The sequence below is a fragment of the Aplidium turbinatum genome, chromosome 3 (assembly GCF_918807975.1).
Source record: "Aplidium turbinatum chromosome 3, kaAplTurb1.1, whole genome shotgun sequence".
Lineage (NCBI taxonomy): Eukaryota > Metazoa > Chordata > Ascidiacea > Aplousobranchia > Polyclinidae > Aplidium > Aplidium turbinatum.
The window spans coordinates 5,921,873-5,946,807 of NC_137474.1; the positions used below are offsets into that span (position 1 = coordinate 5,921,873).

A 24,935-nucleotide genomic window follows, 5' to 3' on the forward strand; every position below is an offset into this window, starting at 1 on the left:
TCTCAGTCTGAAACCACTGATACTCAATTGTCACATAATCAAATACCGCACCAACTAGAGACAAAACAAAAAGAGGCTTATCAAAAGATATTGGAGGGGTGTCCTATTTAGGTTGATGACATTGGCTGCTTGTAGGCTAGGCGTAAGCCTAGTTGCCTTCATATGATTCCAATAGGGGCTTACAAAAAGAACAGAAACAACGTTGTGTGATGTTTGGTCTTTTTGAAGTTTCAAATGGCCTTTAGGCTATAGTTACAAAACTAGGTACGATATCCGTAGAGTGAACTTTGTTGACGAGTTTTCTGCAAAATGGCTTACCTTTATACGAACAAGTCTTTCGTCCGCATAGAGTGGAAATGTAACTTGTGGAATAAATGTCATTGACTCATTTGTCAAGACATGTGACATTTTGTAATCTTGTACATGAGCTCATAGTGGCACCTCTGGGTCTGCTCCAAACGTTTGTGCTTTAACTTTATAACGTTTAATCAACATTTGTGAGCATTGAATTTACGTGTGTCCTGTCCTGCTTGACCACAGTTGTGACTAAAGAGATTGAAATAAGCTTCTAGCTTAATGCGGATTTTTTTTTTTAAATGCTGTAGCGGTGTAGCCTATGTGAAATCGCATTGTTACAATAGCTAGTCTTGCATTCTTGACAAAAATAATTAGCTTATAGTCTATTGTTCTATGGCTTCCTTAGATGTTAAGAACGAGAATAATTGAAAAATTGTAGCCTACTTTGTTATTCCAGTTTCCTCGGTTTAGAGTACTGCCGTACATTGAAAGGTGGGACAATCCGCTAAATGTATTCAATTAAGCATAGCCTATGCTCCATCAAACGGAATAATTTCTACCTAAAACTGGATTTAATAGCAGTAAAAAACGATCTGACAATAAGTTCCGCTATGTTTTGGAGAATTCTAGTTGCGTTTGAAGGTTTGTGGTAGGTAGCTTATGGGCCGAATTTATTTATTGCAATCCTTTATCGGTTGCATAGCTGAGTGTTGAAAGCCCTAGTAGGCTACAACACTCGAAAGGACACCAGTTCCACACCGAAGTGTCTCTGGCATGGCATGGTTGAAGATTGTCATCCAGTCCTTGTCAAGTCACGTCTCCATCTTTAACTGCTACAAAAAGGCAATTACCGTATTCGATAAATCCCTTCCTGACAAAGCAAGCAGGCTACTCTTTAAGCTTCTAAAATTGCATAAAAACTACCCAGGCAATGTGTAAACAAAGTGAGGTTACTTTTGTGTAGACCCAACATAAAAATTGCAGGATTTCACATTGTAGAGGGATTGGCCTATTTTGATTAGGTTATCAGCTTGATTAACAAGTCCCTGACGCAATTTAGAAATTAGGAAAAGATGAAATCGGCTTGTGGTTTTGGAAGTTCAAATTGTCGAAGATCAAGCTGCAACAAAAATGCGAACTCACTGTAAGCAAAGCTTGTTGTGCAAACACAGCTTGATTTGGACGCTATAGCAATAACAAGAAGCTTACGTGGTTGCTGCAGGCATGTTTAACCATCTGTGGTTTAACCATGCAATCTCAGTGGACGAATAGGCAAGATACAGAACAGTTTGCAGAAACATAGAAAACTGTGTTGTAGTCACAACTTTAGACATTTTTGGCTGGCCAGTTGCTTTTCTAGGTTTTGAATAAAGTTTTCTGCTCAAGAATTATGTTTTATTTCAAACCGTGTCACATCAACGAAACTTTCGTTTAATTTCGATCAAGTTTTGTTTTGTCGTTTTTCTAAAGGTGTCCATTTTTTTCACCTATGACTCATTTCGGTCTCAAGCATGTTTTAACATTCGCGTTTTGTCGCATCTATCTTTTTCTAGACCTCTGTCATGTGTATGTCTGCCATATATTGGTTTTCCTTGTGATGGTCAGAGATAAAGAAGCATGGTGATTTTAGCAACAGTATTGCATTGAGTTAAGCAGATAGAGCAGGAGCTGACGACGCCTGTTTGTTGCCAAACATTGACAAGTTCAGAAAAAACGCAGAAAAAAAGACCCAAAAAACTCAGCATTGCGTCATCATGAAAATGCAGGATATACAGACCGTTTCGCTTCAATGGTCACCTACTCAAGCGTGAAATAAAAAAGAGCAAATATTTCTTTTGCTTTTGTAACACACAGCTGTGTCATTGACCAAAAGTAATCAAGGCAGTAACTGAAGGCAAATTTAGTTCTTTTAATGTGATTTTTTTAAGAACGTTAAAGAATTATAAACCCAGAAGACACTTTTGACAATGAAATGTTCAGATTTAACCTGGTAAGCTGCAATATGATGCAAAATAACAATTAATCAAAGAGTGGTTAAGTAGCTTTCTTAATATGTCGACTGTAATTAGTAGTGGGGACCATGGTGCCGGTGGCTTTCACTGCTCTTCAACCAATTCTTCAATCAACCAACATGAAAAGGAAACTAATGGTGGTACGAAATCCAGCGTTTTTTCAGAACAAGATGTTCCCCCGGCAATTACGAAACTTGCTAAGCATTGCTTCGCTCCAAGAATTAAAAATCATTTTGAGCACCAAACAAACTTGCCACTTTTGAAAAGCACAAATCTGGCTATTTTAAGCAGACAACAGTCAAAGAACAAAGAAAAATATGGATGTACAGCCAACTCATTTAATTTAAACGGTAAATGCAGTAGCCTACGTTTTTTTTAAAATATGGCAATAAATTTTGATGAAATTCTTACTGGTAGTTGGTTATTGTGTTTTGTGTTAACATGTAGCTTATAGGCTAAGTTGTATTTATAATTTCATAAATGTGAATACTAACGACCTGTTTCAGCCTGATGCTACGAGTTTGCTGTTTTCGTAACGGTTTGCACTAGCTAGCTAGTCATGTGTTTTCTCATAGCACATGACTAGGAAACTGTGTTTCAAAAGCTAGTGCAAACCGCTACTACCACAGCGAACTCGCAGCATCAGGCTAAAATAAGTCGTGTATATCTAGATTTGTGAAGTACGCGACGACCATGCTGCTAAAAGCCAACCTCAATCTATTGTATTTATAAGTTTCAGTTTTAATACAAGTTATACAATAGATCCAGTAGGCTTAATTAATCAACTTTTCGTCTGATAGCCTACTACGGTAGGCTACTCGTGTAGCTAATAGCTATGCCTCGTTATGTCGCTATATGACACAAGCAGGCCTATGGTAAGAGTTTTGCTGGCACTGACAAAAACACACGATTCTTTATAAACAATTTTGATTTTTTCCGTTTGTCGTGCGCAACTCTACATTAGACAATATCTTGTTGTCTGATGTAGAGTTGTGATGATTAAGTTCTGAAGTTTTGTTAGCAATTTGTAATATTTCTTTATGCGTTATTTGTCAAATGTTGATGCGTTGATATGCCATCCATGCGAATTTTGCAACGTGGATTTAAGATAGTGTCATTTTAGGAGACTTTGAAAGAATTCGCTGTAGTTCTGTTGGGCCTGATTTCTATGACAGCAATGACCTACGCATTGTGAGATCTTGTTGGGAAATGATTTTATCTTTCATGGGCGATGAAAATGAAGCATTAGAAAAGGTATGCTAACAGTTATACTACTAATAATAATTTTTTTTTTAATTTTAGCTTGATTCTAGTTATTTTAGCTGTTTTCTTTGCTATTATAAAACTTAAACATGTTTGTTGAAGGATTAAGTTCGCAAAAATACAAGGCAGCCAGGTGTCTTGCCTTAATTTAAGTTTGTTATCACATCAGGATACAGCTTGTCACAAACAAACGTCTCTGCCGAAATATGATACGAAAAACTGAAACATATGCACTTTGTTAACTTTGCATTTCAAATCAATACTCATTTAGGTTAGAGTTATCAATCATTAAAGTTAGTATTGAAATTATTACTACTAACTAAAATTATGAATTTTTAGAATACAATGTAAATCTTTCTTTTTTTCTTTGTCAGGGTCAAAGTACTGTCTTGTTTGAGTCTACCATTGATCAACGACGGAAAATTCATGCATCAAAGGAGAAAAATTTGGGAAAATTTAGAAACGGAGATGAAGTAATGGAAAACAAAACTTTTAATAAAAGGCCGGTGTCTATGTTCGTACCCTCGGACCACAATGCAAACACAAGTCCACAAAAGAAACATCTCGATAACCATTTTTGTGTTTCTGGAGAAACTTTGACCAATATAACAGTCCTTGAAAAGGTACTGCACAATGCACATGGTGTTTTCGTTCATATTTTACTTTAATGTTACCAAAGTCGTGAAAATGTTATTCTTTTTAAGTTAACCTCATGGTATTTGATTTATGCGTCATGATTTTACCAAGGCTACGAACTTAATTGACTTTTATTCAAGTCCAAGCTTATAAAGGTTTTATACTAAATTCGAGCTTTATTATTATTTTGTTTATTGATGACATAAAATGGTTTCAAGTTTGTGTTTAGTAAAAATTTAAAGTCTTTAACATTAAAAAGTAATGAAATAAGCAATACAACGCAAAAGAACAGCCCAACAAACTGGTGCTAGAGAGAAGCTCAATTGCGGATCCAAACGATGCACTGCCTGGTAGTTTTATATTCAAATAGAATGTACGACGAGTCCAAATTACACCATGCAACACGATAACTTGGTGTAATTTGGACTCGTCGTACATTTTTCTTGAATATAAAATTTTTAATATAAGTCTTGATAGTTAAATGACATAAAACTTTAAAGGTTTTGCTCGAAGTCAATCTTTATACCATCGATGACTAGCTATCTCCCACACAGCATTACAATTTTATTTTGCAATAAATAAATTGATAGTCAGCAAGTAGTCAGTAAGTTGATAGTCAGTAAGAATATACTTCAATCAGTGGATGACGTGAAGAACCGGTTCGATCGAGTTCACAAAATTTGTATTTTTAATACGATTTTGGTAGAGAGGTTTCAGTTAATCTAAAACTCATCGTGTTGTAAAAAAAACTGCAACAGATTTTTTGGGTAGACGTATGTATTGTACAGTAGCATTGACATGCAAGTCCAAGAGATACTTTTGTACCTGATGGGCCGAGATGGTTTTAAGGCCCCGTAACATTTTAAGGTATTCGAAAACTTAAAGAAACCTCCTTCTTATTATTTGAATATTGCGTGTTTTCTTAGAGGTGTCTTCATTTGCCGCCACAAAGATCTCATTGGTACCGGGCCTTAATTACCCTCTAAAGGGCCCTGGGTATGCACCATCTCACCATCCTTGCACATTTGATAATATACTTTACATTTCATTTAGTTTTAATTTCGACAATGAAGGCTGAATTTTGCGAATTTGAATTTTAGTTTGCTGCCGACGATTTAACTACATGCTAAAAATTTCACTACATGCTAAAAATTTCGCTACGTGCTAAAAATAAATCATCATCGTTTACTTTTTTTTAGGTCCGCTTCTTAGCTGATGTTGGTTTAAAAAACCCTTGCTTTCGAGATGAAATTTATTGCCAAATTATAAAGCAATTAGTTGGCAATCCGTCTGTTCGCAGCAATGCGTTAGGATGGATACTTCTATCAGTCATTGTAGGATGTTTTTCTCCTTCGGAAAAAGTAAGTCATTGAGCCTCAAGTTCAATGTTTTTTTGCCTGTTGCTTAAAAGCATATGTCGAAAGAGCAACCCAGACAACAAAATCCGTCATTTCTACATTGATTCAACGTCTACAGACGCTGAATCAATGTAACAATGAAGGATTCTGTCGTCAAGAAAACTGTGTAAAGGTGGTGTCCAGGGGCGCCGGAAGCAGGGGGGGCGAATGCCCCCCCTGCCCTCAATTTTTCTGCAGATGGGGGGGCAGGGGGGCAATAGTGCCCTTTTAAAGTCATGTAAGCTACTGCACATTCTGCAATATAACAATTTCTGCTTTTCACCTTAAAACTCGTTGTTTTTTCGGCAGCCATCGTGGCCTACCGGGAGCTCCTTCTCGGCGGCCAAATCTGCGTGCTTGGAGGCCAAAATACAAAATAACGATAGCACAAGTAAATAGAATTAAACTTGCAACAATGCTAAAATTATCACTTAGCGTTGTTGAAGTCTGGGCCTGGGCGACGTCCTACAATAGAATCCTTGCACCACGCAATAACTGCTTCATCGGGATTGTAATCCAGTACTGCGGGACCATCTAACGACACTCGCACGAGTGTTTCCAATGTGGCTGATTTTAAAGAAGTTCGCCACTCCCCTAGAATTCTTTTTAGCAACGAAAAGCAACGTTCGACATGTGTTACGATGACGGCAAGGTAATAAAATAAGTATTTCAATGATGTGAAGGACATTACTAAAAGAAGCATAATTTTTGCAAAATAGGATGATAAAATGTTTTCCCCTCGGATGTCAACTAACCTAGTTCTCCTTTTTAACAACGATTCAATGTCCGACAACATCGATTTGACATAAAAACGACAATATTGCCAGCCGATGTAAATAGCACTTTCGATTAAGACTTTATTCAAATATACATCGGGAATTACAAACAAGACTTGATGATGTTCGCCCTTCGTTTCCGAAGATGGCCAATGAGACTGAGATCAAGTTTCTTTTTTCTTTTTTTTAGTGTTGACTTTGGTCAGTGTAGGCTACATGAGTGCGGAGATGGCTGATGAGGCCTATCTGTGCGGTGAAACTTCTGCTGCAGGATGGACATTGGAAAGATGGTTGGCTAGGGCCAGGGTTGTTTGAGGCTCGGGCCTTGCGATGTTCTCGTTTTCTGACAGCAGATAGCGTACGGTGTTTCTCAGCTGATTCTGCGCCTTTATAAATAATACTGCGCCATGTTGGTCGTTCTGCGGCTAAGTCTTCCCACGAATCTACGTCGATGGCGAATTCTTTCATGGAAGCTTTTAAAGTGTCCTTAAAGCGTTTTCTTTGACCACCTACATGACGTTTGCCGTTAGTCAGTTCTCCGTAGAGCAGTTGTTTAGGAATGCGATGGTTCGGCATCCGGTGGACATGGCCAGCCCATCTTATTTGTGCCTTTTTTACGAGGGTAAGAGTGCTGGGCATGTTTGCTTTACTGAGAACTTCGGTGTCTGGGACTTTGTCCTGCCATCGAATCTTGAGGAGCTTTCGGAGGCAGGAGAGGTGGAAGTGGTTCACCTGCCTTTCGTGTCTCCTATAAAGAGTCGAGGCCTCACATGCATACAGAAGGGTCGTCAGAATAACTGCTTTGTAAACTTTTAGCTTTGTGGGCAGCTTGATTCCCCGCCTCTCCCATACGTTAGACCTCAATCTACCGAAGGCGATAGATGCTTTGGCGATTCTGTTGTTGATTTCCAGGTCAATGGTGGCTGTGTTAGAAAGAGTACTACCGAGATACTTGAAACTTTGACATGCATGTATTATCTGGTCGTTTACAGTGATGAGTGGTTTGCTATAGGATTTTCCAGGGGCTGGTTGATACATTGCCTCTGTTTTCTTAGTGCTGATTGTTAGTCCAAAATTGTCGCAAGCAGAGGAGAGCTTATTCATTTGTTGTTGGATTTCGCTTTTGGAGCAGGCGTTCAGGGCACAGTCATCCGCGTACAGAAGTTCTTTGATGACAGTTTCGGTAACTTTGGTGAGTGCTTTGAAGCGTCTCAGGTTAAAAAGTTTTCCGTCACAACGATAGCAAATTGGAATACCATTGCAGTCTTTATCTCTGAAAGCATCTGTTAGCATTGCTGAAAACATCATGCTAAATAAGGTAGGTGCCAGGACACAGCCCTGTTTAACGCCGTTTGTAACTGGGAAGGCTTCAGAGAATTCATTGTCATCAGCAACGTAGGCCATCATTCCATCATGAAATTGTTTTACAATGGAGATGTATGTGCTTGGGCATCCGTATTTGTGCATGATTTTCCACAACCCTTCCCTGCTCACTGTATCAAAAGCTTTTGTCAAATCGACAAAGACAGTGTAAAGGTCTTGGTGTTGCTCCATGCACTTTTCTTGAAGCTGTCTGGCCGCAAAGATCATATCTACAGTTCCTCGGCCCTGGCGAAATCCACACTGGCTTTCAGGGAGGAGGCCTTGCTCGAGATGGTTCAAGAGGCGGTTCAGTAAGACACGAGCGAGAATTTTTCCAGCAATTGACAGGAGGGAGATTCCTCGATGGTTGTCGCACAATTGGGGATTTCCCTTGCGTTTGTAAATGTGCACTATAGATGCATCTTTGAAGTCCTGGGGAAGTACACCTGTAACCCACATTGACTGGAATAATTCAGTAAGACTGTCAACAAGGCCCTTGCCACCTGATTTGTAGATCTCTGCTGGTATAGAGTCAGGTCCAGGGGCTTTTCCCAAGGGTAAGAGGTCGATGGCTTTCTGAACTTCATCAACTGTTGGGAGGGCGTCGAGTTCACGATTGGTGGTTACCTGAGGGAGGCGATCAATGGCTTCGTCGTTTATCTCTGAAGGCCGGTTGAGAACGTCATGGAAGTGTTCGGCCCACCTTTGTAAGATTTGGCTCTTGGTAGTGAGCAGAGTTGATCTATCGATGTTAAAGAGGGGGCGTGGTTTAGAGGTGGACGGACCATACACAGTTTTTAAGGCGGTGTAAAAGCGCTTAGTGTCGTGCCTATCTGCATAGCTTTGGATCTCATCAGCTTTAGCACTGAGCCAAGAGTCTTGCATGTTTCGCAACTTGGCTTGAATCTTGCTGCGTATATTGGTAAAGGCAGTTTTCTTGGAAACATCCAAGGGGTTACGCTGGTGATCTCTAAGTAGAAGTCGCTTGGCTTCCAGCATTTCCAAGATCTCTGCATCGTTTTCATCAAACCAGTCTTGATGGTTTCTGACTGCGGGGCCTAGTACCTCAGATGCGGTGGAGTGTACTGTGTCTCGTAGAGTGGTCCATTGACTTTCAATGTTGTTATCACTACTGGTTGTGGTTGAGAGATTGTTTCTCAGGGCACATTGAAACTCCTTCACAGTGTCAGGGGACTTCAGCCGGTTGATATTGAGCCGTTTTGTGACTGTTTGGCCTTGAGGTCTTCTCTTGGGCTTGATGTGAAGCGATAGGTTGGAAACTATTAAGCGGTGATCAGTCCAGCAGTCAGCACCACACATGGCTTTGGTCACACGTACGTCATGTTTGTCTTTGGCTCTGGTTATGACATAATCAATGAGATGCCAGTGTTTAGAGCGGGGGTGCATCCATGATGTTATGTTACGGGTAGGAAGACGGAACATAGTGTTTGTGATAGCTAGGCCATGGGTGGCACAGGTTTTTAGCAGAAGAAGACCATTGCTATTGCACTTTCCTATACCTTTTCCAGCGCTGTAAACAAGACTTACAGCGCTGTTGATCGGCTGATCGCAGATGGATATATTCCAGCAATAACAAATATTCCCGCACAATGCAACAGCGGCGATTATGACGCGCTGATCTAATTTTGCGTCACTCTTTGACACTACATATTTTCGACAGTTAATCCACGATCATTCTATTGCGAAATTAAATAATTGGCTAGAAGAGGCTGGCGGCCAAACTTGGCCGATTGAGGAGGTAGCAACGGCGGTCATTCAAGCACTACTTAGCGGCCATGGCCGCAGGCTGCTTTAAGGCTTGACAGTAGGTTACATCATTATAACATAGGCTTGCCATTTTTTAGAAATGCAAATCCGGGACGCATATAAAACTGCAAATAATCTTAATGTAGGCCTAATACAAAATAATTTAATGCAACTATAATTATTTAATATGGGAAAATTACTAATATATTTAAGCCTATTTCTCCAACGAAAGCAAGGGAACTTAACAATATTTATGAGCACATGAATCAGGCCTAATAATATTTTTCTGTGCTAAGTACCTTTTTCGAAAGTAGGCTACAGTGTTAGATTTTATCTTTTCATAAAATTCACTACATGTCAAATCAACATTAATTTTGCAAGTGAGGAGAGCTTTGACATTCTGTTCTAGCATTTGGCCTCTGTCATCAGACCACATATTGTTCATAATAGAAAAAAAATGGTTCAACTGGTGCTGATGTCCCAGGCAAACAAAACACAAACTCGACAAGGTTTTGAAAGTTTGGAATGGTTATGTTTTTGTTAAAAGTTTACTTTTGTTCAAGAGATGTCGTTGCATTTTGCCATGATTCTTTCCTCTCACTCTTAGACATCTATTTCTTTACCAAAACGTGTTCATCGAAAAAGAAGTCGATGTTGATCATTTGCTTCTGAAACATTTTGTTGATATTTTCCGTAGACCTACTTGAGAAAGAATTGTTTAAGATGACTAGTTCAAGAATTTTATTTTGCAAATCTCAAATTGAAAACTCCGGGACAAATTGGTTAACCGGGCGAGACAACGGGACAAGGCCTTAAAATCGGGACTGTCCCGGCTAAACCGGGACGTATGGCAAGCCTATTATAACATAGCATGATGCCCTTCTTTGCATACCGGACACTTGTATGCTATCATTACTCAACACATAGTGAGCTGATAGATTAGCATTATCGCTATATCTTATCTTAAAACTTGAAAAAAAATTGGCCTTTTAGTAAACAAAAGTGCCCTTTTTTCGTAATCTTGCCCCCCCAGTCAAAAATCGTTCCGGCGCCCCTGGTGGTGTCCGATTTATTTGTATAAACTGGGTGCTAAAAATATAAAAGATTAATGGAAATGTTCATTGAAACATAGTAGACCGTGAGAAGAACTTACTTTTTTTGCATAGTTTTAAAGAAAGGCAATGTTGAAACTATGCAAAAAAGCGTTTTTTTTTTTCTTGCTGCAAGGTGATCAATGAGTTCTGTTAAAATATGTAGCCTATACCGGCATGTAAAGTTTGCTGTTCCAAGTGACCAAACAAAATGAGAATATATTAAAGATTTATGAACTAATAAAGTTCCAAAAATGACAGATTTCAGGATGTATTTGTGCAAAAGATTAATCAATTGAACGTTTTAGCATTTTTAGTTTGATACAGAAAAATTTTTTTTTTTACGAAATATATTGTTAAAGGTGCTTTATATCCATTGATAAGAGAAGGGGGCACAGTTGCACTCTCAAGCGTTTTTAATTTTTTAATAAAAATTCAGGCAAAAATGTTTGATATGTATATTTTATTATTTAACTTTTTGAATTTTTTGATCAACTATACTGTAATCAAAATTGTGCTCTAAGAACACAAAAAACTCATAAAATAATGCAAACAGCATCATTTGTTCTTGTTACGCTTAACGGCTTTGTTTAGATATTGTCGACACGGCTGCTCAGCTATAGCAATTAGTCTTTAACGAAATTCAAACACAAGTGGCCTTAAAATAGAAATAAGTATGTTCACATAATGCTAATGTCTTGAGTTGTTGATGTAAATATAAAAACAAGGCCACATTGATTATGGCATGACACTAGTAACAACAACATGGTACATAGGCCCATGCATCGGCCTCAGAAGGACTAGTTTCGTAACGTGGTGAATATTGATTGCTATCAAGGTACATTTACGCCAGCTTAAAATTATTTTATTTTCAATTGCATTTTAGTTATGAAAGCTTGTTTCAAGTTAACACAACGGTAGAGAAACTTGTGTCACAGATACTAGCGTATGTGGAATCGTTTTTGAAGCATAAGCAGGCGGCATACAGCGCGTATTGTTTGGAGAAACTCATGAGAACGCTGCTGAACGGAGATCGGAAAAACCCTCCGTGTTCTTTGGAGCTTCAGGTTACATGTTTGTAATGATAACACACGTTTTTTCCTGACCTACAAAAATGGCTTTTTTTAACGGTAGATGAAAAAAGATTACAAAATACCTTTTTGGAGCAGCGATATCTGTATCCTTGTTCAACGGTTGCGGAAAGGCTTATTGGTATCACAAGATGTGAAAAGAGGAATTTTATTACGTCATTTGTGAGAGGGCATGTTCAGAAGTGGTTATAACAAATTTAAGCGCAAAAACAAACTCACATTTTTATAAAAGGGTCTCCTAACAATCTTGCGCAGTTGCACAATTGGTCTAAACTGTATTTGTGATAGGCTCACTTCTTGCTAACAATTTATTTTAGCATTCCGTTATTTATTTGCTATTACCAACAAATTACTCGGAGCAAGTTTTTTACAATTGTTTGTTGTAATAGGCTGCCAAATCCCGCCAACAAATTCGACTTCCTGTCATCTGCATGGATTACTCTGTGCGGACCGTTTGGGTTGACTCAGCAACTACGGCTGAAGAAATCTGCATTAAGATGGCTTCCAAAAATAGATTGGGAGATTCATTTGGGTTTTCTCTTTATCTGTCCTTAGACGAAAAGGTAAATTTTTCAAAGTCTATTCACCTATGCAAGAGTAGACTATATTTTTTTGAACACAGTAGCCTACTAAACTCTGCATATCGTAAGAAAATGGGTTATTCCTGGCAGTTTCACAAACTTGTAGAGGCTTTGAACCACTGACGCAAGACCAATTACCAAGATTGACAGAGTTTTCGCTTGTAGTTGAAGTGTTGTCGTCTGTGAGGTATTTTATTCACTTGATGCGGCTGAATGGAAAGCAGTCCTAAAATGCGTTGCTTAAGCGCACACCCCGAGAGCCGAACCAGCGCTGCTTGATCTTGAGTCGGCGCATAACCACTGAGCTACATTGATTGCGGGAATCTTTTATTCTTAGACTTTTTTTTTCTGAAATAAAAGTCTAGCAGTTGTGCATGTGATGTTTGTAGAAGATTTGTATCACCAATGTAAGTTTGGTTACCAAGGTTGACGCTGCAAAGCTTGTACTAATAGTTGTTGACTGATTATATGCAAAATAACTTTGCTATGTTGTCTAAACAGTTGGTCTTGCTTGGTTCCGGAAGCTTTCGTATAATGGACGCCATTTCTCAAGCCGAACGCTACAGCAAATTAAATGACGTGCACGAAATATGGAAAATTTACTTCAGGTCAGTGAGAATGTATCTGATTTACTTAGAAAATCATTGTGCTAGGGTTGCTGTTTATAATATAGGCTTGTTGTCGGGCATGTGTCGAATTGTTTGGAATAGACTATAGGCAGAGATGGGCGTGATCTTGATCTTGAAGATCACAAGTGATCTTGAAGATCAAGATCGTGATCTTGATCTTGATCTTCAAGATCACTTTTTTTTGGTGATCTTGATCTTGATCTAAGATCACTTTTTTTTGTGTGATCTTGATCTTGAAGAACAATAAGATCAAGATCACTTTAAAATTGAATTTTACTTCCTAAATAAAGGCATTTTTTTAGAACTCGTACTGTACAAAGCAGTTAGTGGCAACTACTAACATTAAGCCACTGTTAATATAATATGTGTCCAACAAAAGACGATAGTCTCCGTCTAATCTGGTCAGTGTTGCCATTTCAAAATTGAAAAAGTTTTCTGTGTTGGTCATAATAAAGAAGTCAACTTCCGTGTACTTTATGTTGACGCATAATAAAAAATGATTTAATTTTGTTCACAATTTCCATGTGTGAATTTTAAAGAAATGTTTTCATTCTTTGACTCAATTTTAGATGTTTCAAAACTCTAGAATGGCGGCGTTAAAAAATCTGGACTCTAGGACGCCGACTTTGGTCATGTAAAGTGGTGTATTGCAGCAAATCAACCAGACCAAGACTTGTTTAAAGTCTGAGTATGGAGCGGTTTGTCTGACCTCAGGCCTCTGAACTTTTTTGATAGCAGACAGCAGCATCAAGGTTGCCAGATAGGTAAATGGTGCAATAAACATTGACATAACACAGTGAAAGTTAAAACTGCTTAGTAACACGAATAAAAACTCCCACGAACCAGACAAAAATTTGGTAAAAAATGATGCAGTTCAAAGTTTATTTTTATTTATTTATTATAAATAAAACGTATAAAACTAATTGCAAATTTTGCGACTTTTTCAGAACAACTGTAATTAACCTCGGCCTTGGGTGTGACGTTGCGATTCTACGCAAACTACATCAACAATTGATAGGCCTAATAGCAACAGTGACTAACTTATCACAATTCTTAGGCCAGCGATCGAGTAGTTAAAAATAAAAGTTAGCAATACCAACTATATACCTTTACCCAGGTTGCTTATAGTAATTATTTTTTGCAACATCACTGATCAAAAACTTCATTTTTTTTTTCAAGTACACAAAAAGTGATCTTGAAAGTGATCTTGATCTTCAAGATCACATAGTTTGGTGATCTTGATCTTGATCTTCAAGATCACCTATTCTTGGTGATCTTGATCTTCAAGATCACCAATACTGGTGATCTTGCCCATCTCTGACTATAGGCTATAGCCTATGGGCTATAGCCTAAAGAGAACCTTAAACGTAGTGCTTAGTAGGTTGTTAGTTGATAGTGAGTTTAGCTAGCTAGTTGCTTTAATTTCATATAGAAGTAGTAGGGCTATATAAGATTGTTTTTCTAGTATCATAACTAAGATTTTGTGTTTTAGAAGAGAATTCTTCACTTTATATGATGCGAGCGGCTTGGAAAACAACCAAATGAAAACATGGTTAACTTACTCACAGATATGTGGAGGTGTACAGTCTGGAGAGTACCAATGCACAAAAGTAAATGTTTCTTATATCAGTTTCCTAGTTATCTTGCAGCCAAATAAATGGCCACATTTAGATTGAACTAAATTTATTGGGCATTTGGCTATGAAGTTTTATTAAAAACAGTAATGAAAGTTATAGAAGTTGTCATAACTGACTTCGAGCTAACAACTTTTTCTGCTTTTGAAACAGCCGCAAGACCTTGCCCTTTTAATGGCTCACCAATACTGCGTAAGACATGGCCTGGATAAAGTAAGCATGAAGAGGGTTGTGGTAGTATGTGACCAAAATTTACCGGTAGCCTTGTACAACGAAGGCAAGAAGAAGAAGCAGTGGTGTCGAATGGTGTACACAACTCTCAAGGCTTTAGAAGTGAGTAGGTTTTCACAAGAAGTTACAGACTACTATTAAACAAATAAAATAACGTTCAGTTTAGGAGGGTAGGGCTACTTGTTGTTAGTTGTATAATTTTCTGCAATGTGACAAGCTTGTTTACGTTATTACCGTACAATATTTAGGAAAAGTTACGTTTGGCTTGGAAATTGATCTATATCCCGCCACAGTTCTGTTATAACTGCGCTGAATATTGATATGCATGTTTAGGTGTTTCAGGATACTGACGATTATCATTATTAATTAAATTTGGATTCGTTTCGGTCCCCCAAAGCACCTTTAAAAAAACACTGCTGACGATTACCAAGCCTTTTAAATGGGATGAGTTAGAAATTTATTTTGTTAAGTTTCTGTGCTTTCAGTAGTATGTAGCAATTAGTCTTCTTAGCAGGAGTTGAGTTAAACCAGTTCTTCATGTGATCTTCTGGTTAGCATTTTCAAACATTGTTTTTGGTTATGATTTGAAAACAGTCTAAAAAACTAACCATTTTGCTGTCACCGTTGTACGAAGGAGACCTACCGATAATTCAGCTTCCGACTTTTGGTCAAAAATACTTATTTTCGTGTCTTATTTGTAAAATATCTTATTTTCACGCTCTCACCGGGTTTGTTGTTAGGCAAAAATGAAACACGGTGGAAAAGCTGATGCGCTTGACATCATGCGGCAAGTTGTTCGTTATGGTTCGAAGGCCTTTATTGACAACTTCACAAAATCTTTTTTGTAAGTTTGTGTTTGCAAAGTGCTAGATAACTTATTCCAGCCAAGAAAACGCGTCATTTTTACGTAAACGTTAAATCAACGTCTGAATTATTGTAAAAATGACGGATTTTGTTGTATGAGACCTTGCACAGTGATCCGTTTTCTGGTCTCTTAACTGTAGCCAGATGAACGGACGAAACTTGGCTTGTGAATATTTTTATGTCTTTTCTTCTTTAGCATGGTTATTTTTTTTGCTATGTTATATTTAATTTAGGCTACTGTATAGCCTAACTTAGTTGGGTTGCAAAAGTTGAAAAACTTCACACTGCCAATCTCGAGAACACGCCCTGCGTCAAAAGCCTCTACACTACAAGTATGCGAAACTACCAGGAATACCTATCAAAGGCTTCAAAAACCACCCAACCAAACTAACCAAAAATGTAAACTTTATTACCGTACCGTAACCTACTCAAACGAGTTTGTTATCGAGCAAGCATCAAACTCAGCAACACCGGTCTGTACAATTGATGAATTCTTTTCTCACAAAAACTTCTGTTTTTTCCATCAGCTTATCAAGTTATCAAGACGTTTGTGAAAATGGTCCTTGCAGTAAGGACGCCATGATGAAAATCAATCACACGCATATTGCTGTATGTCGGAATGGCGCTAGCTTGCGGATGAATGAAAACAGTACGAACGAGAATCTATTGGTTGAAATAAATGTTGGCGATTTAAAAGCTATTGAAGTTAATCAATTAAGGTGAGGTTACAGTATATTTAATTATTGTCAGCACTGTTTTGAACTTTGATCAATGAGCCGTTTCCTTTACAACTGGCAAGCATCTTGGTCAAACAATGAATCGAAAAAATAGTTGAATTTTGACATTTTTACCTGCTTGTGTGAACTTGATCCCACCATTAAGTAGGCTACTTGCACTTCTTGCAGTAATTAATTCTTATATTGACAACTATACTTACAGTGGGGACGATTCGTCAGAAGTTAAAATAAAGTTGCGAAATAAAAAGATATACGCTGTACGATCTCCTCAAGCGAATGAAATTGCAAGAATTTTGAAGCGTTACTTATCAGAGGTGGCGTCAAAAGAAGATCTCAAGTCATCTGAGTAAACACTGCAGCCAGTCTCAAAGATCGCTTACCAGACGACGGCCGGCGGGTCAAAGCATTAATGGTTGCAAAATGGCAGCGTTTTGGGATGACTGGGCACATTGCTTTTACTTATTTAAAGTTTTACAGTCAGTACCTATTTTCTGTTTGTTGCTTTGTTAATGGACAGTCTTTTCTTCCAAGTGACACCTTTTATTGTTTCCATTACTTTTTTATTTTGCTTACCATAATTTTCTTTTTGTTTTTTTGCACTAAATTGTAGTTAAAGGTACTTCGTCATGTTTAAAGGACATTCAAACGTTGTTCTGTGGCTGTGCTAGGCTAGTATAGCCTAAACTACAATATAAATGTAGGCTACAATTGCAGTAAAAAAGTTTATTGTTGACTGGTGTTAGCAACGCTATCATAGCAGGTTGCAGAGGAAATTAAGCTCAAGTTATAGATTTAGGCTTTCTTTCAGGTTAACTGTATGTAAAGAAAAATGTTTTATCCCAACAACAAAATTGGGCAACTTTAAAACTGCAGCTTTAGACTTGAAACAATCTTTAATTTGTCTCAGAAATGCCCTGACCCATAATCTGGTTCTTTTTTGTCCGCAAATCATTCCTTTTTGAAATTGATCCAATATCCGCAGCTGTTAAATTTACACAAAAGAACCAATTTGGCTAGCTGGTTAATTCTGGTTGATGCAACAATGGACGACATAGTTTTTAATTTGTCTTTAAATTGAATCAAAATGATAGCCGACCAAGTCTTTAAAGAGTTTGAAACAATTTTTTTATTAAGACGAAGTGAAGTTTTAAACAAAAATATAACTCAAAATAAAACGATATTAAGGTTGATTGCTTTTGAATCTTTATCCTCAGACTGGGAAAGCCTTGATAGGTTATTCTTGGTAGTTTCGCATACTTGTAGAAGCTTTTGACGCAGGGCCTGTTACCGAGCTTGGCAAAGTGAAGTTTCCGGTTGTTGAAGTGTTGTTGTAGGGAAATTATTCCATCCACTATGTGCCGCGGAATGGAGCAGTTCTGAAATACGTTGCTCAAGCGTACATTGCGAGAGCCAAACCAGCGTCACGTGATCTTTAGTCGAGCGCTTAACCATTGAGCTTAACGGCTGTGTTGAAGCAAAATATTTCACACCAACTTTTTCTTTTGCTTTTGTTTTGAATGTTATCAAATATTAAATAATAAAAAGGAATTTTGTTTCAAAACGAAATAAAACGTTTTGAAAAAATGTAGATTCAAACGACTTACTAACTAATTCCCTAATGCAATTCGATTCAAAAGCTAAATGAAAAAAAAAACGAAATGTTTAACTTATATATCCCGCTTTGTTCCCGAATTTAAACGTAAAAACCTTCTTCGGCGGATGAATTTAAAATTGAAGAATTGTCACCGGATAGTTTTTCAAGTGGAACTGATAGCCGACCCGAGTTTGTAGCACTTTTGCGTTTGAAGGCAAAGTTAGGGGTTGCTGAACGATATGGTTTATAAGTTGCATTCACAGGAGATGAAGTCAAACTGCATTGATGACCAGATGAAGAAGATGCGGTTGACGACGACGACGAAAAATAACCGGTTGGCTGAAAATATACAGTTGGCTTTAAAAGTGGCATTTTTTCTGGCAAAGGTGAACACGCAAAACTCTCTTCAGGCCTGCTGTTTACTTCTCTGGTGTAGTCAGGAAGATCAATTTGCATTTTAGTGTTTTTAAAACGTCTCGATTCTGTCTTTAAGTAGTCAGTATCAGACTTTTCTTTGGTAAGTTCTGTCAATGTGGACTTCGATTCTTCAGAAACAGTAACGCTTTCTGGCAACACTGCTTGTAGGTTGTTGAAGTTCTTCGGAGTTTCTGATTTTGTGAAAACTTTTTTGACAAAGCTTGACCCGGTTGCACAACCACGTGACCGGTGAATTTGAAACAAAATGAGGTTAGAGTCGTGGTCTCGAGTTCGCCACCGCAACTCACTGATAGGGTCACAGGCATGAGGTAAGAGTGGTACAAGCTGGCCAACGTTAGTAACTTTAAACTGCAAAATTGAAGATGATAATGGCTGAGGCTTTAAATTTATTGGAAGTCTTTTTAATCCCAATTGAACTGCGGTGTCTTTGTTAGGAGAGATTTCAAAATAGCAAAAATCCTCTCGTATTTTAATTTCTTCTTTTCTTAAAATGAGTTTATAAAGGCTAATCTGGTCTTTCCAATGCTCTTGGCTTATAAACAATGTGAAACGCAATACTTGTTTGCCATAGTGGACCTTTCGTACCCCCCACAACGGCAGAGACGCACGTGGGGAAAACAAAGTTTGGGATACTTTATCCCGATTGGGAGTTCTTCTTCCGTTTGCAACACAATTTACTTCATTCGGAATATATTCGTAATAATCTTGCTGGTTTGTCTCACACGAGATCAGTTTTCCAGACACTGATACCCGATGATGAAATCGCCAGTGTTTCCGATTAAAAATTTGGGACACGTTGGTAATGACATGAGACTTTTGACGTTCTAATTCTTCTGCTTCATTGGTTGAGTGATCACTTTCACTATCGTTGCTTTGAACCGAATGACGTAGTTTATCGATCTTGTACTCATCTCTGAAGAAAAGAACAACGGCAATTGCTGGCACTCTTGGTGTATTCTGTAACATAAAATAAATCGACTAGTCAGCAAGCCATTTAAAATATTAGGTTTAACTTTCAATACGATTTAGTTGCTGAAGAAAAAAACCATCATATCAAAAGCGCATTGCTGTTATTATACTTTTCATAAGGTTTCCTTTCGATAAAAGGTACAAATATATATAAACTGTTAAATGATCATCTACGCTTCTACAGTACACCAATTAGAGAAGCAGGTTGATTTCTACCAATCCTTTAGGTTACAGTACGAGTTGCGCGTTAGCATTAGCACGCCGAATTAATATCAAGAAGTTATGATTCTCAGTGGCGTTGACAGAAGGGTACAGGACTGATATTTTGGATCCGGGTCCTGGATGATTTTATCGTGCACGGACATTTTGCCGAAAGGACATTTTGCCGAAAGACATTTTGCCGAAAGACATTTTGCCGAAAGACATTTTGCCGAAAGGACATTTTGCGGAAAGACATTTTGCCGATGGACAAATTGTCGAAAGGACCAAGGTTGTGAACGATAGACTAAAACACACTGTGGAGAATATCGATACATATAACACAAAAAGGAGTTTCGGCAAAATGTCCATTCAGCAAAATGTTTTTCGGCAAAATGTCCTTTCGGCAAAATGTCCTTTCGGCAAAATGTCCTTTCGGCAAAATGTCCTTTCGGCAAAATGTCCGGGTACCAATTTTATGAACCTATAACCTTTTCAAGGGGTGGAAGAACTTGAAAAAACCACAGCACATTCTTTCGATATAATGCGTTTTTCTGAAATGTGTATTGAATTGGGCCCCGATGATCTTATTGGACATTAGTAGCCTACTGGACCCAAATTATCCACACAACAGCCCTGGTGATTCCTATTAGATGTGTTAACACTTACAGCGACAGTTTTAGGATGTTTTTCTTTCAAAGGCTTGATTCTTTCGGATACACATAAAACATCCAGTGACGGGTCTAGTCGACGAACCAATTCTTGGAATGAACAGTTCACATCAGCTGACTGACCGGGGTCAGTGATGACGTGCAACGAGATCTGTCTGGCATCATTTGGTTTTGTGGAAATCTCTTCGCCTGCAATTGAGAATTTATTGTACAAGTGTTTCCCTTGCTAGTTTGAAATTATTTTGCGTGAAAAGATTTAAAGCAAATCGCAAGCTTCACTGATTTAAACTGTAGAAAGAAATATGGCAAAAAGACAGCTTTTATTCGTCATAAAGATTTTTGAAACTGAACATTTGATTGAACGAATGATCATGCAGCAAATTTTCAAATGTAGACATGAACCTAATTTTCGAGAAACATTTGCACGGTAGAAACTTTATAGGATATGAGAATTTTTGAGTGGCTTCACAGCTGCATACTAATACATTGAATTGATGTCTAGGCAGTGGCCAATCCTGACTCATTTGATTGGGGAAGTGGGTGAGTACTCCAGAAGCACAAACATGTAACTTGACATGAAAAATTAGCTAGCCAAGAAATGGATGTTCGGAAACAGTAGGCTACCGTACCTGACAACGTGAAAGAAGATCAGAGGAAGTGGGAGGAAGTGAAAGTAAAAGTGAGAGGAAGTGAAAGGAGAATGAGTAGGTAAAAGAAAAGGAAAGATGAAGATAACAATTTTTGTTTCTACTTTTACTTTCTAATTATCCGTTACATATTGCATGCTGTAGCCAATGCCAGAATATTAATAATCTTGATGAACACCCAAAGTTTCATGATTGTAGATGGTTTTCAACTTATTCTTTCAGTTTTTCATTTAGAACAACATTGTTTTTCACAAGGGGTGCACTAGGTATCTGCTCAAACTTGAGGAGAGATATGTCCCTCGTTTTTCCCAAAAAAATCCTATAGGCAGTGGCTTGGTCAAGCGGGCAAAAGGGAAATTATCCCCTCTCCTAAAATATTTTAAATAAACATTTCACCTTCTGTTACAGAATCATTTAATTGAGTTTTACTATGAATTTAGGCTGAAAGTACTCCCAGAATGCCAAGTTTAAGGTATTCTTTTCAAATTTTTCTGAGAGAAGTGCCCCAGACCCCCCACTGAGTGCTTCACTTTCGCTAACTCCTAGCCGGGCTCACTGACATGTGCAGTAATACTTATTTGCCTCCCCCCCCCCCCTTCGAAATTTGTTTTTGTCGGCTACGCCCCTGCCTATAGGTCACTGCGCGTAGGTATAAAACAAGTTTGGACTTGCGAACAAAGTTAGATTGAGATATCTAGTAACCTACTGCAATGTTGTACCAACGCAGAAGAGCAGTTATCATAACATTTAAAGATCTAAACTTTTTAACACTTTCACTTACTGTCAGTCGAGCTGCTCAAAGAATAGCCTTCTGAATTGACATCTCTCGACTTCTTTCTATATAAATATATATTCATTTAATACTTTATCAAACTTTCAAACACAACTGAATTTAAGCACAAAAATAAATTGACTCATAAAATTAATGTTGTTGACTAACATCAAGGTTATATTATTATTTCTAATACCAACCCATATCAAATATCATATAAAATAGTGATGGAAGATCTAGTTTATTTTAAAGGTTAGAATAGCAATGTTGGAATGATGATTAAAATGACAGATATCAATAGTTTGGCACCAACTAGCGTATATGTGAGTGAAAAATTTTTAAATCTATATTTTGATAGAACCCATACGTTATCTAGCATTATTATGACATAACACATTCACGGTATATAATTAACGGAAATATTTGACATTTTTACAAGATTGGCTGTTGATAGGCTTGCTTCCAATAGTGTCATTCCTTACCAAAACCATCATTAAGAGTGACATCAGTCTGATACAGACCATTGCTTGTAAAACGACACCACTACTTGTAGTACAAGTGTTTATCTTCACATGCAGTTCGGAGGATTATCGTTTTAAGAATATTATCCACGTCATGCGTATGAAAGTCATACAATGCTAAATACTATACTAAGTTATAATATACATATAATATAATATGCAATATAATATACATACAGTACAGTACTATAAATATCAAATGCAAACGCCATCACTCAGATAGTTAGGCCAATTTAAATCAAAAACCGAATGGTTATAGACGTTTTTTGAAAGCTGACTTTTATCATTAGGCCACATAATGTTATCAAATTGATAATTATTGATGGATTTTACAGAAAGTAGTCAAATTTAAGGTAATGTTTTAAACTTAGGCTAAGCTTTAACAAAAGTGAAAATAAATTTAATGGAGGCCAACCGGTATACAAAGAAAATTTTTTTTTATGAACACAAATAGCAAAACAAATTTTGGTCGAGATTACCCTTAGTTTGACTTTGATATTACAAATTGAAGACATTGTTTCACATTTAAACCTACCTGAAGTAATATTTTGTGTTAGCTGCGTTTTCATTCATTGCTCTTGAAACACATTAAAGCTCATTGCTGAAGTCTCACTAGGCCTACAGTATATACTATTCACAGTATGGTACATAGCAAAACAATATCAAATTACACTAATATCCAAAACTAGATGCATTTTTCAATCAAAAACGTATTTTTTATATGACTAATTGAAGCTTTGAAATTTTGTAAAATTATCTGCATACTGCCTACAATCACTTTGCTTTGAAAACTACCTCAGTGCTTCTACAACTTTTCTTGCTTTATTGTGTATGCGCGACGTAGTATAAATTCATTGGCACAGTCACAATAGGCTGTCTACAAGTCTTTTCATATGTCTATTCCTTTGTGCTGAGGCAACCAACTACAACATCTGAGATTGGGCATGTTATGGTAACTCTAGATCTACAATGCTGGCCAGAAAACATGATAGTGTTGTGTAAAGAAATTTGCCTTGAAATGACTCATTGATAAAATCACGTATTCTTATGATTAAAAAAACGCAGAAATAATGTCAATATTTTTCAGCTTCAATTCAAGGACAACTCGTTTGTAATGAAATAAAATGAGAATTTATGCAACAGATGGGCATTAGGGAAAAACCCTCTTTAAATTATTTAAGCTCTTTTTTATCTGTCAACCTACAGTAGAAAAAAGTGATAGGCTTTATCAGCAAAAGAGAAAGTGCCTAGGCTCAAATGACGTCAATTTAGCTTTATTTATCTACGAGTACTAATTCATTTGGTCATAAACACACTGGAATTATAAGACACTCATAAAGTTATTCTGAAAACACGGCACTCAGCAGTCTTTTTCGCAGTATATAAAACGATTAATTTCTCAATAAAATATCTATTTACATAAAAGATTTTAGACAAATAGAAAAATTTTTGCTTGTAAGATTCGTTGCGCTGTACTCTTACACCTCTAAACTGAAACTGCTTCTGGAATAATATTTGCGCTATCATGCACTACCCAAAATTATGCTCTTGTAATACAGCCGCGTGTGACGGTAATTACCAAGTACTGTAATAACCACAAGTTTGGGCAATCTCCATGTTTCGGTTGCTTGCTTTGATATGTTATCTCAAATATGACGTAATAAAACTGAGCCCAGTAGCGACGTCTTTTCTACGTTTTGCAACAATGAAAAAGCGAACTTAAAACTTAAAGATAACTTCAAAAATGTTTTAAATTATTTTAGCCTAATTTCACCCTTTGGTAACCTGAAACTAAACGTATGTTCAGCTATCTCAGATAGTGTATGATATGGTATTCATGAACGAAACAAATTTGATGTAGCAGATTTCAAGCTCAAAAAATGCGTTGTGAATTCTGTTTTCTTCGAATTATTAAACTGTTTTCCTTTTAAATAACTACAATTTTCTTCAATATGAAACATAGCCTATAGTTAGGCCAGGTTGCTAGTCGGTCTTGTTTTTGTCGATGCAATGTCTGAAGACGTTATAAAAAAAAGGCTGGTTTGCAGGTTGAAAACAAGAAAACGTTGTTGCTTACAAGAAACTGCTTTTTACTTCCATCAGCCGTTTGTGTCAGTCATATCCAGCTTGCAAAATTAGTCTTTTCTTAGCTTGCATTAATTGAACACGTGTAAACGTTAAATCAACTTAAAAAATACCAAGTTTTAGCTGCAAGCCACTCACCTTGTCATAGCTGTAAACTCTTTCAGCGTTCAGGCGAACAAAGCGTTGCATAAACACAATATCAGATACAAAAGATTGCAAAACTTGATTTGACTTCCCTGGTGTTTAGATGAGTGCTAACTTTAATCTTCTAGCTACCATCGGAATGATACAAGGTTGCCTGAAACACAAATGCACTGAAAGGCTTTGTACAACCCAAGTAGCCTGTTTACTTGAACTTGAAGCTGTTGGCTTCGTGACGGAGTAGCAAGCTTCTTGTCAGTTGAAGACGCCGGTTCGACAACGAAAAAGTGCACGCGGTTGTGTTCTTGGTAAGACACATTATTACACGCTTGAAAGCTGTTGCAAAACGTTTTCGTCTCTTTCAGTCTTATTTTGAATCTTTAACATGCACAACCAGCTAAATCTGGATTTGACTTGTTTGAACCACTACAAGGTCATGAAGATTAAGTTGAAGAATCTTCTTAATCATTTTGTGCTCATTAACCGATTGTGGGACAGTGAGTTTAGGTCGATCGTTTTGTCAGCGCGTAA

At 37.4% G+C, this 24,935-nt stretch overlaps 2 protein-coding genes across 3 annotated transcripts; one reads left to right on the forward strand and one right to left on the reverse strand.

The window, feature by feature from the left end:
- Nucleotides 1-2,290: 2,290 nt before the first annotated feature.
- Nucleotides 2,291-17,504, forward strand: LOC145766404 (myosin-VIIa-like). The gene is made up of 12 exons (XM_082578111.1): nucleotides 2,291-2,659; nucleotides 3,433-3,563; nucleotides 3,947-4,195; nucleotides 5,408-5,569; nucleotides 11,540-11,668; nucleotides 12,082-12,255; nucleotides 12,775-12,881; nucleotides 14,395-14,512; nucleotides 14,690-14,869; nucleotides 15,508-15,611; nucleotides 16,159-16,350; nucleotides 16,571-17,504. The coding sequence occupies exons 1-12, from the start codon at nucleotides 2,350-2,352 to the stop codon at nucleotides 16,716-16,718; spliced, it is 2,004 nt and encodes a 667-aa protein (XP_082434237.1). The 5' UTR covers nucleotides 2,291-2,349; the 3' UTR covers nucleotides 16,719-17,504.
- Nucleotides 17,505-17,751: 247 nt separating this feature from the next.
- On the reverse strand, nucleotides 17,752-24,456 carry LOC145766406 (uncharacterized). Of its 2 annotated transcripts, none has more exons than XM_082578113.1 (4): nucleotides 24,402-24,456; nucleotides 21,667-21,722; nucleotides 20,237-20,427; nucleotides 17,752-19,357 (listed from the first exon to the last, which is right to left on the reverse strand). In XM_082578113.1, exons 1-4 carry the CDS (start codon nucleotides 24,407-24,409, stop codon nucleotides 18,062-18,064), a joined length of 1,551 nt encoding a protein of 516 aa, XP_082434239.1. In that variant the 5' UTR covers nucleotides 24,410-24,456; the 3' UTR covers nucleotides 17,752-18,061. The 2 variants fall into 2 exon arrangements, with proteins under 2 accessions (XP_082434239.1, XP_082434238.1); XM_082578112.1 differs by lacking the exon at nucleotides 24,402-24,456 and adding an exon at nucleotides 22,714-22,808.
- Between the last annotated feature and the right edge of the window lie 479 nt (nucleotides 24,457-24,935).

Coding starts and splice junctions, on each gene's coding strand:
- LOC145766404 (XM_082578111.1), top strand. CDS start 2,350: ATGTCGACTGTAATTAGTAGTGGGGACCATGGTGCCGGTGGCTTTCAC. Junction 2,660..3,432: donor CAACTCATTTAATTTAAACG/GTAAATGCAGTA, acceptor GTGTCATTTTAG/GAGACTTTGAAAGAATTCGC. Junction 14,870..15,507: donor CAACTCTCAAGGCTTTAGAA/GTGAGTAGGTTT, acceptor GTTTGTTGTTAG/GCAAAAATGAAACACGGTGG.
- LOC145766406 (XM_082578112.1), bottom strand. CDS start 22,751: ATGAATGAAAACGCAGCTAACACAAAATATTACTTCAG. Junction 20,428..21,666: donor TTTGAGCAGCTCGACTGACA/GTAAGTGAAAGT, acceptor TCTCAATTGCAG/GCGAAGAGATTTCCACAAAA. Junction 19,358..20,236: donor AACATCCTAAAACTGTCGCT/GTAAGTGTTAAC, acceptor TTTATGTTACAG/AATACACCAAGAGTGCCAGC.